General features: G+C 38.9%; 1 protein-coding gene across 2 annotated transcripts in view; it reads left to right on the top strand.

Annotated features, from left to right (window-relative positions):
* Window positions 1–1,298: 1,298 nt before the first annotated feature.
* The window catches only part of IGF2BP2 (insulin like growth factor 2 mRNA binding protein 2), a 74,890-nt gene continuing 60,557 nt past the window's right edge, over window positions 1,299–15,631 (top strand). For both annotated transcript variants that reach the window (XM_015814147.1, XM_015814148.1), the window contains exons 1-2: window positions 1,299–1,555; window positions 2,916–2,976. In XM_015814147.1, the coding sequence (XP_015669633.1) occupies window positions 1,381–1,555; window positions 2,916–2,976 (236 nt within the window). In that variant the 5' untranslated portion in view covers window positions 1,299–1,380. The remainder of the gene's footprint in view (window positions 1,556–2,915; window positions 2,977–15,631) is intronic.

The raw sequence follows: 15,631 nt of genomic DNA on the forward strand, positions 1-15,631 counted from the left end.
AAAGTCACATACAACTCATAGCAATGCTCCGTTTGTTGACAGACCCAGCTCTGCCTTTCTGGAACAGCAGAAACACGTAGCACTAAGGTCAACGGCGGAGGAGGGGGGGGGAAGAGGGAGGAACCGTCGCTTCCGAGAGTAGAGCAGAGGCTGTGGCTATGAAAATACGGACGGGCTGGGCTCTGAGTTCTCACTCACCTACCCCAAATCCCTTTCTTTACGCCGAGCGCACTGCGATTTCAGTCCAGCTGCTTTCCAGCCGACAGACGGGGCTCGAGTCAGGGGGACATGGAGCACCTCAGAGTTTCCACCGGGCCGAGCAGCAGGAAGTGCCCGGCCATGGCGCTTGCGACATCGTTAACAAGATAGCTTTCCTCCTCGCCACTTCTGATAGGCTAATCCTGGTTGAAGAAAGGCGAAATGCCCATCAGACCGGACCCAGCATTAAAAGGGAGACTTGTTCGAAAAGTTGCTTTCTACCTCCGATCGTAAACCGCAAGGATGGACGGAGAGAAAAAAATCCCCCCTCCCTCCCCGGCTCTTCTCTCCCAGGTAAGCGCTTCTGAACATGCTCGCCACCCAGGAGACTAAAGGAAATCTCGAGGTTTGCGATCCCGCCGCACGCGCCATAGAAAGATCGCCCGGAAAAAAAACGCCGCCCTTCGCTCTCTTTATACCCTCCGGCCGTAGGTGAAGCGCTAGTACCGCGCTCCGTCCACCCCGCAGCAGAGGCGCGGAGCCATCGGTTTCAAGGCATCCGGTCGTGGGGACCTTCGTGTGGGAGAGGGCTTCCTGACTCACGTGCGATTCTCCGAGAGTTACTTAAGCTAACGAGAGAGAGAGGGAGGGAGGGAGAGAGGGAGGAACAGCGGCCAGAATTGCCGCGCGGGCTTTGGAAGAGCCATCCGGCGCAGGGTGGGCGCGGGGTAAACCCCAACCGAGCACGTGGCTACGTGTTTCTGGCTAAGAGGGAAGGAGGGGGGTAGGTGGGGCTTGCTTGGCCGCGGCGCCGCTCGCCCACCTCCCTCTGTCCGTGTTCCGGCCGAGTCTCTGCAGGATAACCGCTGCCCCAGCCGCCGCCGCCGCCGCCCCCTGTCTGTCCCGGGCGAGACAGGCGGGACTGAGGACCCGGAGAGCTGGAGGGAGGGCTTGTGCGGGGCTGGGCTCGGCTCCGCCCGTTCGCTTACTCGCTGCCCGCCCGGCTGCGGGGCGCTGTTGCAAGCAGCTTAGGAGGAGCGGCTAAGCTGGGTTGGGCCGGCCGACGGCGGGGAGGTGCTGGGTCTCGAGCTTCACTAGGTGGGTGGGTGGTAGGAAAGCAGGAGGGGGTGGCCGCGGCGGCCTTGGCTTCCCTCCGACTCTCCCCCTCCTGATAGGCGGACGATGAAGAAGCTATACATCGGCAACCTGAGCCCGGCCGTGACTGCCGAGGAGCTCCGGCAGCTCTTCGGGGACAGGAAGTTGCCCCTCACCGGGCAGGTCCTGCTCAAGTCCGGCTACGCTTTCGTGGACTACCCGGACCAGAACTGGGCCATCCGCGCCATCGAAACTCTCTCCGGTAAGCCAGGAAACGCGGCGCTCAGGGCTAAGGAGAGGGCGTGCGGAGATACCTCTTAGCCTTGACCTCCCCTCCCCCCCCGCTCTCCCCGGGCTGGCTCCTGGCCACTATTCCGCCTTCCGTCTGGATGGACCAGGCCCCTTGGAGCCGGCAGGGCAGCGAGTGTCTCGGGGAGAATCCCCGCTTGGGCGAGATGTTGACGCAGGGGGGTGGGGGAGTTTCCCGTATTTACTCAGCTCCCCCGCGAGAGACGGAGAAAGGGGACCCGGTGCCCCCCCTCCTGACCGAACCGAAGCGATCCTTGATGCCTCTCGGAGGGCGGTGCTGCTCCCAGAGCCTCTGAGCCGGTGCCCGCGCCTAGGCGCCCTTTCCCGTTCGCCCTGAGCGCGCTGCGCTTCAGCAGGCGGCCCGCCGGGCGAGGGAGGGATTTTTCGCTGATTTTTTTCTCCGATTTTATTGAGCGGCTCCCGAGTGCGGGGTACCGCTCCCTTCAGTTTTCCCGGCACCCACTAGATCTGGGGCACCTTTCTACGAGGTGCCCTGTCCCAACTCGCCGGGAGCCCGGCGCAAAGAGCCCCAAATCTGCCCGGGGGCCCGGAGTGACGCGCAGCCCTGAGGCCGGCCAGTCACACCGGGGACGAGCAGAGCAGGGCTTGAATTGACGGAGAGGGACGCTTGGGCCAGCTCCAGGAAGGGAGACCGTCCATCGGGTTTGAGCGGGCCGGCCTGAAGCCGCTACGAAGAACCGGTTGGAGTAGTTGGCCCTTCACTCACACGCGCACCTCGCCGTTTCGTTCCGGAGGCTGAATGTTAGCCAGAGCCCAGGTGGGGCGAGCCCAGTTTGTTTAAGCACCAACCCTTTAATATGTCTGCTCACTCCTCGGTCGCTCACTCGCGGTCCTAGGAATAGTTTGGGCAGAAGAAAAATACCTGAATGGGCGGGGGTTCGCGCGAGCACCAACGGAGCAGACTCCGAGTCTTTTGGGCTGAACCGCGCGCAGAAATTCGTGTGAACGGTTCCAGTCGTAGATCCAGATGGGCAGAAATGTTTCCACGGACATGGGATGAAGTGGTTCCTTTGGCAAAATAGTCACTTGAGGAAACAAAGGCAGCTCTCCCCCCCCCCCCTTAGCATGCCTGAAATGCTTTCAAAGCCCATTTCTGCTTAAGGGAGTTTTTACTCCCAAAGGGTGACTATTTGCTATTTTTCCCATCAAATTTCTCTCATTTTCCATTCTCTACCATCAACTCTGGGTAATCAAAAAAACGAGATGACCATAGTAAGTCGCAACAGAGTTTGGGTGCTGAGCAATCAGGACTCTGGCACTTGGAAAAGGATTCTTTTATTTTTACTTTTAAGGTAAAGCAGAGTTGCATGGCAAAGTCATGGAAGTGGATTATTCAGTCCCCAAAAAACTAAGGTAAAATATTTATTCTTCCTGTTATTACAAATTATTAGTAAGTTAGAGAAAAATAAACAGCAGAAAGTTCCATCTTGAAGTTTAAACTGCAGTGCTGAAAATACTTTAAATATTACATTTTTGCTTTTGTTGTCTGAAAGTTTTTCTTTCTTGGAAATCATGAGGAGTTTCCTCCTACATCATGTGGTTGTGACATAGTTTATATACCTGGTTTTTCTTTTTAAAAGCCCTGATGCTATAAAACAAAATTTCCTCTTATGTTTAAAAAAAACTTTTTCAGGATTCTCAACCGAGACCCTGATTTTCACAAGGATGGGGAACTAGGACTTTAAGTCATACTAGCTTTTTAGTACCAGTCAGCCAGAAGTAAAGATATGGCCAGTGACATAGATATTGGTTCAATTAAATAAATATAAAAACAACTTTGGCTGAAGATGATGAGAATTGTAATTCAGAATATCTGGGAGAAGTTGTACTTCCAAGCCTCAACTATGTTGGGGAAGCTTTATTTCTAAAAGCTTCTTTTATATGACTTGTATAAACCATGTCTTATTTCTGGTGCTTTTTCAAAAAGTAGCAATCAGTGGCAGAAGTGTGTTACATAGGATGATACTAGTGTTTTCTAATTTGCTATTCTGGTTTTCCTATATTCTATGTTGGCAAAATATTTTCCACTGTTCTAAGTGAAGCATATTCCAAAAAGTTGTAGTATTTTTGATTAGAGGGCGGTGAAATTGTAATGTTTTTAAACCATCATTTTCTAATGTATTTTATTGATATTGTTAGATAACTGTTTCATCATTATAGCCCTCTACACAATTTTGAAATGCTTTCAAATGCACTGCTCCAGTTTATTTCAAAATTACTAAAACAGTGGAATGCATGAATAGAGTTATTGATCTTTTTTACTTATTTATTTTAATTGTGTGTGTATATTATTTAAAATTATAAGTTTTGTACAGTACTAGTCCTTCTATAACAAATTAGAAAATTGCCTATACCTCCATTGCTCTGGAAAACTTTGCCTTTATATTGTTTTGTAATGAAATCAATAGATGTTTTGCACCTGGGAGTTTCAAATGATTTCCCATTTTCTGAAGATCTTAATTTTCTGATCTATAACTGAATAAAGATTTTATTTGATCTGATTTGACGATATTAAGAGGATTCTTCATACATTTCATACACCATGCATTTCAACAGTATTTTTGAGGTTCTGTTTAAGAAAAAGTTTCACTGTTTAAAAATAGAACTTTAAAATTTAAATTCCAAAAATATGTGGTACATGAATATGGTTTTTAAAGAAAATGGTTTTAAATCTAAATATAGTACAAAAAGTTGATTTCTAAAATACTTGTGTAAATGTGAGGGAGTTTTTCTTTGTTTCATAGTGTTATCAAGTCACAAACATATAAAGTGTGATGTGATTCAGAACTTATCTGTTCTTCAGTTTGGCATTTCTAAAATATGTTCAGTCTATTAGAACTTTTGTTTGAAAACCCTTGCTCCTGTGTCCCATGATATGATTCTGACCTTTGTAATTAACTTTTCTAAAGGAAGTTCAAAAAGTTATTGTAGTTTTATGCACACTCATACAAAAAGTAAGATTCACTGTACTTACTAGAACTGATACTTCAGGAAGCATGAATTGGGCTTTAGACTTAATTGAAACATTTATAATCATTTTTTAATGCAGAAGTAACATGTTTGATTCTATATGGTCAGATTCTAACATGATATTTTGTGTACAATGAAATAAAATATAATTGAAAATAGCTGCAAATATATTGAATTATAAGAAATGTTGCATCCAATTACTCAGTTTTTGGCTAGGTGCTTTAATATAGTGGAGTAGAAAAATATGGGAATTGGAGAATCATAGTTATTACTACATTAATTGTTCTAGTGACAGCTGTTTAATGCTGATCTTTTGGGGAAAAATGTTGATGCTTATTATATAAACTTGTCTTGTTTTATGTCCTTTATGTGGTACTTAAAATTCTCAAATTCATTCTTATCAGTTGCCCCAAAACTGTATAATCATTTTCAATTATATTTTTGATCATTTCAGTCAGAATTATTGTTTTCCATTTAACCATGTAGTTACAATGGTGTGTCTTTGTCTAAACTTAAGAAAATTTCTTCTATATTTCACAATTGAAGAATAGAATCTTTGATAATCAGTGGGAATATTGTCATGTTTTTGAGTTTAGTTAGAAGTTCAGAAGTCCTTGAAGTTTGCATTACTTTTTATTAGGTGCTCAAAATCCAAACCAGTGTCCTTTGCTTAAGCTACTTTTAGATGATTTTTTTAAAGGCAACTATTTTGATCAGATGCAAATATTGTCAAATTTAAGGTTAGAAATATTATATTCTTAAATAGATTACTATCATACTGTGGCAGTTAATATAAATTAATCATTTTAAACAAAAATAAATTTGGTATTTAGGTGTATTTTAACATTGTTGATATTTGGCTAAGTATGCCATGAAAATGTAAAATTTACAGTTTTGTGTATTAAGCTTGATTATTTAAATTGTGTTTCTAATTTTGATCTTAATTTTACACTTTTTATGGAAATTTCAGTGATATATTCTGAATTCCTATGAGGTGCAATTATAGGGAGTTTTTGTAGAAACTAAAATATGTATTTTAAAAAGAGTTTTAAAATTGAAAAACATTGCAAAATATTTAAAAAGCTTATTCAACATGTAAAAACTTAATGAATTGTTTACTTTAAAAATAATTTTAAAAATAAGAGAATGGGTTAATAGTCTCTATCCTAAAAAGCCATCAGGCGTAATTACTTGAAATATTTGAAAGAAACTTAGTCATATTTGGTTTCTAGTTAATTTATATGAATGGGAAAATACTTTTAATCAATTATAAAAGAAAAGAATACTGATATTTTTTATCTTTTAAAAAATGCCTCCAAATCTTCTAATTTTACACAAAGAGAAAAGCAAAGTAATGTCTGTGTAAAACAAAACACGTGATTTACTAAAATACTTTTTGTAGTACGCTTGGGTGTGCTATGAATGGAAAACAGTTTTTCAACAGATGAGAGCAAGAGTTGATGCCATTAACTGATCGCTACAATATGAATGGTTTTGTATTCTTAAAACATTAAAGAGACTAGACTTTATTTTGATAATATAAACTATTATGTCATTACTCACCTCTTCATCTTGTCAGATAGGTTGTAATATTTTTTTAAAGTAGGTACTTTTCATTTAATTTATTTTCTGTTTAAAATAAATTGCCAAAAATGTTTTTAGTACTTTGAAAGAATTACAGCAAGTAGCTATGCTGTATTGCACAAAATTAAAGTTATTCTTTAAGAGAGAAATATACATGTATTAGAACAAATTCTGTTTAATAATTATTGAATCAACTATCGTTCCTATCTGACATATGATTAAAAATTATTAAATTGGTTCCTCAGTAATCATTTTAGTGATTCATCTGGATTTTGTTGCTTCTGTGAGTCACTTTCATAGTAGTATCTGAATGAAAAATAATCAGCATCTTAAAAGCACCTGAGTGATGTGGAGAGATTAAGGAAGTTGTGATAGAAATAGTTGCTGAATATTGGGTCAAAGGGTAAAGAGACATAAAAAGAAGTCATAGTTTCAACTTATTCTGTGATACAAATGGTCACAAAACATTTCTGTGATACAAATGGTCACAAATGGTAATTTTCAGGATTGTAAACCATGAGGTCACTGTTCTTGGGCTTTTTAAAAGTAAGCAAAGAAACTGCAATATATAAAAGAATTAGAAAGAACAATTTAGTGGTCTTCAAATTCTGTGGGAATTGTGGGAAAGAGTGTTATGTAACACCTTAGTTGAAAAATGCATGGAATGAAATGAATTTTTCTAATCCTTATTTCTAACAAAAATCTTGCTGAATGTACTGAGAATGACCACATTATTTACATACTGTTTTAAATGATTTGGTATACATAATTGTTATCAATTTTGAAATGCCTGTTATGTATATGAATTCTTCCATTTTCCAAAGATACAGTTGATGTGCCTTCTAAGGTTATAAATCACTATATAGACCTAAGGTATGTTACGTTTGCTGTATAAAAATATTCATAACAACCTTAAAGACATTAGGCTCCCTATAATTACTTACCTCAGTAAAGATGGGAAGATTTTTTTGTGTGTCTGGATGGAGCTTCAACCAAGTGATAGAAGAAGTAATAAAAGATGTATATGCATAGCCTCTAGTGGGAAGAAAAAGAAGCTACCTGGAATGGTTTCCTTTATTTCACTAATTTGGCATATAATCCAAATGAAGTAGAAAAAAACCCCAGAATAACATTTGCCTACAAACGAGGGGAGAGAAAGGGACAACATCTTCTGTTTCAGCATGATTAAATATTTTAGTCTAACACAGGGGTAGTCAACCTTGGCTCTTTTATGACTCGTGGACTTCAATTCCCAGAATTCCTGAGCCAGCTAAGCTGGCTCAGGAATTCTGGGAATTGAAGTCCACGAGTCATAAAAGAGCCAAGGTTGACTACCCCTGGACTCTAACATCTTAGATGTAATTGTAACTGATGATGTTCCTGAAATTAAGTAACATATTCATGAAATGCATTTCTGCCAGTCAAAAGGAAGCATAGGGAAGGAAGAAATTTCTGCTTCTGCATGGATACAAACTCTTCAGATTTTTCTAGAGTAAACTGACTCTATTCAGTAGGTATAGCGAGGGAGATATTTTAGACTTTATTATAGACAGTCATTTTTTGTTTTATAAACATCTATTATCTGTTTTTTGGTGAAATGCAGTCGTGCTCTTCAATGTCCTGTGTTCCATTTTTGTATGTACCTGTAACGTACTGCTGATGGAGTTTCTTGCTTTATAAAAGAACGATTGTGTAGGTAACTGATGACATAAAATTTGAATATCCCAATTACTTATATAAGCATCTACATCAAAGGCAACTGTAGGATTTTATTTTGTTTTTGACCAATTCAAAACTGAATTTTTTTAAAAGAAAAAAGATGCTAATCTGAAATCTAATATTAAGCTAGGTTTCAGAATGCCTTCTCAGCAGGTTTGTCACCGGGCATCAGAAATACATTGGAATTCTCTCTTTTCTTTTTTTTAAACTTTCTTCTTATGATTTACATTGAAGTGATTTGTTATTCATACTATCTTACTATGAACTTGCCATCAGCTTTCCTATATTATATAAATATGGCTCACCCTGAAAAAGATCAAGGTCTTCCACTGATCTCTGTGACTCAGACTGAACTCATGCCATCCAGTCAAGATTTAGCCTACCCTTTGCCTGAGCTCATGAAAGTGACCCTGTCTTTTATCTGAAATACCGTCTCTTGTGTTTTCCCTTTGACATCATATCTTTTTCATTGGCAGTCACCCTTGTAATAGTGCTCTCTTTGAGGATTTAAATGGCATGACTCAGGTTTGTCCAGAATCATGAGACTGCTTTGCTCATTATATATTTACTGTAATCTACTTGGGGTACTTATTGTTCATTAATCTGTAAGAAATCATGCTAGCCTTTTCTTTGAAAGTATGCGGACTATCCACAAAAGGCTATTCTTTCAAATGTAAATCAAATGCTGTATCATTTTTCAAATGCTAAAGCTGACTCTGGGTGCTGATAAATTTCAAAGTTTGTTATTCAAGTGTGAATTATTCATTCAGCCATACTTCTAATCTTGGACAATCTAAGTCCAGTTGGCAGCAAACCACACCTAGGGATGAGTTAAAATTGAATACTTCGTCAAAAAAGTGTCACATTGAAAAGTCTCACAATCTTACTCTTCTAATAAATCAAACAGTTCAAAATATTTGCCTATTTAAATTATTTTATATGCCCCCAGAATATTGTCTCCCTCACATATAAGATAAAAGGTAAGATAAATGTAGTCACTACTGGTTAGGAATATAAGCAGGATCCTTTTGGATAGGACTTCTGACCAATATAGTACAGCAATCTGTTCTCACTGTGATTAACCAATCACACAAGGGATTTAATCTCTTAATGACTTTCATTGAATAGCACTGCCATCAAGACTAATAGTCATTGATCTACACCAGTGGTTCTCAACCTTTTTAATGCCGCGACCCCAACCGGTTGTAAGTCGAGGACTACCCAACCGGTCGTAAGTCGAGGACTTTCCCTGCCCGGGAGCGCCGCGCATGCGTGGTTCCGCCCCCTGCGCTGGCCGAGGCGTAGCTGGCAAGCGGCAGAGACTGAGCAGGCCGACCACCAGCTGGCCCAGCCCAAGGGAGGTAAGGCACCCGCCGGAAAAGGGAAAAATGGTGGACAAAAAAAATGGTGGACAGCCTTGCTTGGCGACCCCCATGAAGTGGTCGATCGACCCCAAATGGGGTCCCGACCCACAGGTTGAGAACCACTGATCTACACAATTTCAATTAATTGCTCCAAGCCAGCCAACCTGGAAGGTAGGTAGCACCATATCTTGTAGCAAATTCTAAAGCTTGATTATGCATTTTGAAAAAAAAAATTTCTTTTGTCTGTCCTTATTCTTCCAGGATTCAGTTTCATTGGATGACATAGTTCACTAACACATTTCTTAATTTAATTAGTAGTCCTTTTCCTCTGGTCAGCCTCTAAAACTTAATCTCATCATACAATATCACAAGATGCTTAGGTCAGTGGAGAATGTTTCAGTGTTGAAATCCACACTGAGAGGTTTTCAATTAAGTATATGTAGATCTCATTTAGTGACTACAATTGGGATTCGCAACTTGGATCATTAAGTGAAGTGTTTCCTAAGTGAAACCAGGACCGTACTTTTGATCTTGCTTCAGCTTTCTTTTGCTTTACTGACCTACAAAGGTCCTAAATGTGAGGATTGGTCATAAAGTTACATTATTGTCATAAATGTGAGTGGTTGCTGAATGAGGCAGTTACTAAATGAAGACTATCTGTAACTTCAGGCTCTGGATTGCCATCACTTACCCAGGTAGTTATTGATCCTATGAGATGGAAATAGTAGAAGATGGCTTCCTGTATTTGCTGACATCTGTAAGGAAATTCAGTCAGATCATTAACTACACTCTTCCTACTTTTTAAAAAATAAAGTTAAGATCAAGTCAGAGATACTAACAACCTGTAATTCTGCCACCCAAATAACACTAAATCTTTTAGCTCCAACCATGGGAAAACTGGCCTCTAAAAACTGGAGTTAACCATTTCCTGATTTACTCCAGCACATAAACTACTATCACATTGCAATATCCCCTCAAGCTAATTCTCTCAGGCAGCCTTTTGGCAACTTTCAATCCCTTTCAATGTCACTCCTGTTGATAAGAAATGTTCTTCCTTACTTAACACCCAGCGTAATGGTGATTAATATCCAGAATTGAAATGATCAAAGCTAAAATTTTAGCATTCAGTTCTAGTACCCTGGATTAGATATTTCCTTGGAACAGTTCCTATGACTTGTAGTTTCATAAGTAGATAATTTTGCCGCTTTGCATATATGAAAATCTATTCCAGCTTCATATTTTAAGATGGAGAATAGAGATAGCCCTTTTGCCATATCAAGCACATAACATTAAAAAAAAGATACTACAGTTCAGTTTTATGCTGATATTGTTCAGTAAATGAAATGACTTTTAACTAGTTAGTAACCATGAAGAGCCATTTTATTCTGTAGCAATAGCTGAGAAAATCTATATTCTCCCTTATTTGTTCTCCCAAAAGAGAAAAGATTATATAAAATCTGAAAGTTCATTGTCAGTCCAGAGCTATTCTTAAAGGTAATTACTTGATGCAGGTAATATTCAGTGAACAGAATATTGGATTCTGAACGCCACTGAAGTATTCTTTGCTGGCATGCCTGGAAAAATGAACAAAGAGAGAACAAGTTGAACCTTAAGTGAATGAAATATTTTTCTCCATTTTTGTTCTTTAAAAGAATGGGATTGTAAATTGTTTTAGTTGTAGGTCAAAATTTCACACATTTTATTTATTTAAAACATTTATAGAGCCACTTATGTTCTACCCAGTTCTGGGCAGCTCCTAATCAAAAGTTAAAACAACACATACAATTATATTAAAACTATAAAATTAAACAGATTAACACATTAAAACATTGAGAATATCAAAGACCTGGTGCCAAGTCAAACTTCTAATGTGCAATTATCCAATATTATCCCAACGCCTGGGGGAAAAAGCCAGGTCTTCAAAGCTTTATGGAAGGCTAAGAAAGTAGAGGCCTGCCAAACTTGGGGGGGGGGGAAGGAGGCAGAGTATTCCATAGGACAGGAACTGCCACACAAAAGGCACACTTCTTAGCTCCCATTAATCAGTGTTTCTCAACCTTGACAATTTTAAGGCATGTGGACTTCAACTCCCAGAATTCCACAGCCAGCAATGCTGGCTGTGGAATTCTGGGAGTTGAAGTCCACATGCCTTAAAATTGTCAAGGTTGAGAAACACTGCGATGGTAATATTTAGGGGAATGGACTAGGTTCAATCACTAGGAGCACGCCTACCTTATCTGACCTGGTATTCAAATTGACAAAAGTGAAGGGAGTCTGAATACCTTCTGAATGCACTGTATATAATTAGGTAATGGCTAATAGCAACACGATTTACACTTCAGAACAAAGGCTTCTAAATAATTTGCACAGTGCTAATTTCTTCCATGAATTTTGTCTGAAATATCTTGAGTTTTTATCATTTCTCATAACTGTAATAAATATATTTGTGTCCTCAAAGCAAACCTTCCCACCACACACATTGGTATTCTAAACATAAACTTAATGGCAGAGAACAACAGAGAAGAGGACATGGAGCAAAGTGACACATGTAGCATCAGGAAAAAATTTTCCAGCTTATCATAGTGAGATGATGTACTACTTAACATTGAAGCATTTAGCATTTGTTCCACATTACTTCATTACTGCATTGTTTAAAAGGGAAGCCTCCATATATAGAATGAGTAAATTAAATCACAGTATAATTGCAGCATATTAAGATATGAGAATTCCCCTCTTCTTTCAGCTATCCCCTAAAAATGTATAGTTATGGAAATGGCTTGAAGGGCTGTTGAGAGTGCAGGAAGCATTTTTCCAATATTTGAACTTATTTTCAAGTATATAAGATCTCCATGATTGGGGATTCTCAGTATGGTTGTTTGCAGTGTATTTTGAAACTTTTCCAGGGGAATCCTTGCTCCTGAAGCAGTCCATCCATTGATGTTCAGGACACTGAGATAATGTGAGGCTATGAATCAAATGGTTTATTTCTTTCCTATTGGCAGCCATCTAGAAACTGAACTTTGAGGCATGCACCCCCCCTCCAATGAATCTTTTTGATAACATGTAGAAAGAGGCTTTTTTCGGGGGGGGGGTGCATTTCAGTAAACTGTGTTTGATATGTGAATGGGTTAGAGATAATATGCAGGCAGCTCTGGGAGGCTGACTAAAATAATGTTTAAGAATTTAATCTAGAGAAAATAACCACACATTTGGACCAACCTCCTTTCGCATACATGGAGTTCTTTATGCAGAAATGGATCGGAGGAATTTAAGGTTGATTTCTGAGACCTGATTTGGGTTGCAGACATTCACAAAACTGTAGGATTTGGGTATGGAATCTGAGGTCCTCCAATTGTTGCTGATCTACAGTTTGCAGCAGCCACAGCCAGTATAGCCAGTGATGAGGCATGTTGAGAGCTGTCATTCAGAAATGTTTGGAGGGCAATATCCCACTCTTTCTCTGGAGACAGCTAATCCATTAAGAAGGGGGCTATATAATGAGGGGGACAGATAGTTCCATGACAACAGTAGGCATTTCTGTTCACATGTAATTTTTTGTGTTCTGATGGTTCATATGAGATACGGCCAAGTTAATGGAAAACTCCAACAATCCTGAGAGTATAATCTGTCTTCTCAGATTTCAGATTCTAAAATCCAGGAAATCTAACTTTCGCTCTAAAAAAAGGGGGGGGGATGCATTGGGCATATAAAGGCTATATATACTCTCCAGATTCAGGAATGGCAAGTTCAGGTTCTATTAGATCAGACTATTTGTCTATCCAGCATAAAATTGTCTGCCTATGGCTGGATGAGACAATATTAGGCTAGATAGACAAATAGTCTGATCTAATAAAAAGCAAAAAAAAAAGTTACTAATGTTCAATATACATAGAGAATATATTGGGATCTGAGCCTCAAGCCAAATCATGTATTTGCCAACAAAATGCTGTACACAAAACAAAACAACTTCGTTGAGGTTTGGAGAAACAAGAATGTTCTTACACAAATAACAAATATATATGCACACAACCCCCAGGCAAAAAACATATAATTTAAAAAAAGAAAAAAGCCCTCCCTATTTAATACCTACCATGTATATAGAGCATAGGAACTTCCACTGGTCAACCTCTCTAGACCTTAAAACACTCAACTATCTGCTATTTCCAGTTTGTTTGATTGTTTCAACTGGTCATACTTTAAAATGAAAATAGGTTTTAGCATTCTTCCCCTTTGAGGAACTTCTGGGTAGTAGAGACATTCTTTGAAATAAGAAAGGTGCTGAAAAGGCTGTTTTATAACAAGTTGACCTTATAGTTGAAGCCCAAGACTAATCCCTTGTGGCACCTTACTTAATGTTTCTCTCTCATCAAGAGCCTATTCAACCAATACTGACTGGAAGTTCATATTATTAATAATATTTGTTCTGTAATACATGCCAATTTGTGTCAAGAGTCCGAATTTTGATCAAGTGACCATGCGGATGCTGCAGTGGTTATAAGTGAAAAAAATGTTTTTTTCAGTGCTGTTATAACTTCGAACGGTCACTAAACAGATGGTTGTAAGTTGAGGACTACCTGTAGTGTTAACAATTGACTTGATGACAGAACCAACATCTAAGGCTGCTGCAGGCTATGGTCCTAAAATTTTATAAGCAGACAAAGTAACACTTAAGGCCCCTGATGTGGAATTTTAAATTTCTGGATTATTAATCTCTAACCAGCATCTCTGAATTGATATCACTTCATTGAAAAGCTTGGCTATGGGTAATAACTTTATGAAAATCATAAGCATATAAATACATACAAAACTAACTAGAATTCCAGTTTAAGATTGTACTTAGTTGTCCATTATGTAGAGGTACACCTGTATTTCCTGCAGTCTTCTGTTGAAATTACAGTGAAAGTTACTACAATCTTGATGGAGGTTCAGCAGGGCCTTCTGCCATTAACACGGATAATAAAGATGTCATCAAATTTCTTCAAGTAGTGAAAAGAGCTTTTGGAACCAGAACTGATAGAATATTGTTAGCTGAGTAATTATTGTTCCAAGCCACCACAAAGATGTTAGTGTATTATGGGGATGTGTGAGTTCCTGTGGCAATGCCACTGATTTAGAGATATACATGCAGTCCAAAGCTGAAATAATTCTGAATGGGTAAAAGTGATATGGCAGAGTTTGCTGGCTCTATATTCTATAATCATTATATTTCAGGTATTTTTTTTATTTCATCTGCATAAAAGACATTGGTATAAACTACTTCAGTGCCATCAATATTCAGGGTGATTCTTATTGCAAATTGATAATGAATATTATTTTTTGCCAAAATGATTTTCCATATATGACTTGGAGTGTTGATGCCATAAGACTGAAGAATGGATTCTATGTAATTAGATACTCACACGTTTTTTCCAGAAGCCAGTGTTACATAAAGCTTTGTTTAGGGACTGATTTTATCTCCCAATTTTCTATCTACCATAAAAATGGTGGTGGTGATGGGGTGTCAGTGGAGTTGTTGTATTGTTGAATACTCTACACTGCCATAATGTCTCAAAGAGTGGCAAAGAAATGGTGAGATATAAATGCAGCGACTGAATTTTGAATAAAGTTGTTGGCCACTCGTCTTTGAAAGATATGGGCCTGGTGAAGAAAGAAGATATAGAGCTTTCCTCCTTTTATAGGTTCTGCTGATTGTACAACCTCCCAGTTGTGCCTTAACTTGATGACTTTCTAGTTGATTTAGCTCCTTTGCCTAAACTGCAAATTAGTTTACATATTCTCTGATATCAATCTGTCCTATGTGGAATAGGTTTTGGAAAGTTTTCCTTTTTAAATTTTAGAGCTCTACTTCGTTCACAGGAAGAATTTGTAAATAGCAGCTGGATCCAGATTCTTGCATCCATGTCTTCTAATCCCATGTACATTGTATGTACTTTTTCAAGGCTCTCATTGCCTGGATTCTATTACTCTGTTTTGATGCATGGTACCAGCCCTGTGTTTATTGTACATGTAGAGGAATCCTGATATCCAAAGGTTAGTATGGCAACACTTCAACAGTGAACAGGTAATTGAAGTTTATGTAAGCCTGATAGGGGAAAGTTCATAGTACAGTTTTGTTCAGCAACTGAGTAAGGATATTTGAAGTGTTATATTTATCTGAATTCTTCTTAGTGTCATGTCTGACAATATGCATACAATAGAAAGGAACACAAAATATTCAAAATTAGAAAAGCAACTTGGTAAAAAAATTACGGTTTTGCTTTGTTTATGAGCTGTAAAGAAATAATGCTTTGTAACTTTTATTAGTTTAAAATAACTAATATTGCTTTATATAAAAGGTTCATAATAGGTTTAACATATAATAGGGGCTAAAA

This window comes from Protobothrops mucrosquamatus, unplaced genomic scaffold (assembly GCF_001527695.2).
Source record: "Protobothrops mucrosquamatus isolate PMUCROS unplaced genomic scaffold, P.Mucros_1.0 scaffold225, whole genome shotgun sequence".
In the NCBI taxonomy this organism is placed as follows: domain Eukaryota; kingdom Metazoa; phylum Chordata; class Lepidosauria; order Squamata; family Viperidae; genus Protobothrops; species Protobothrops mucrosquamatus.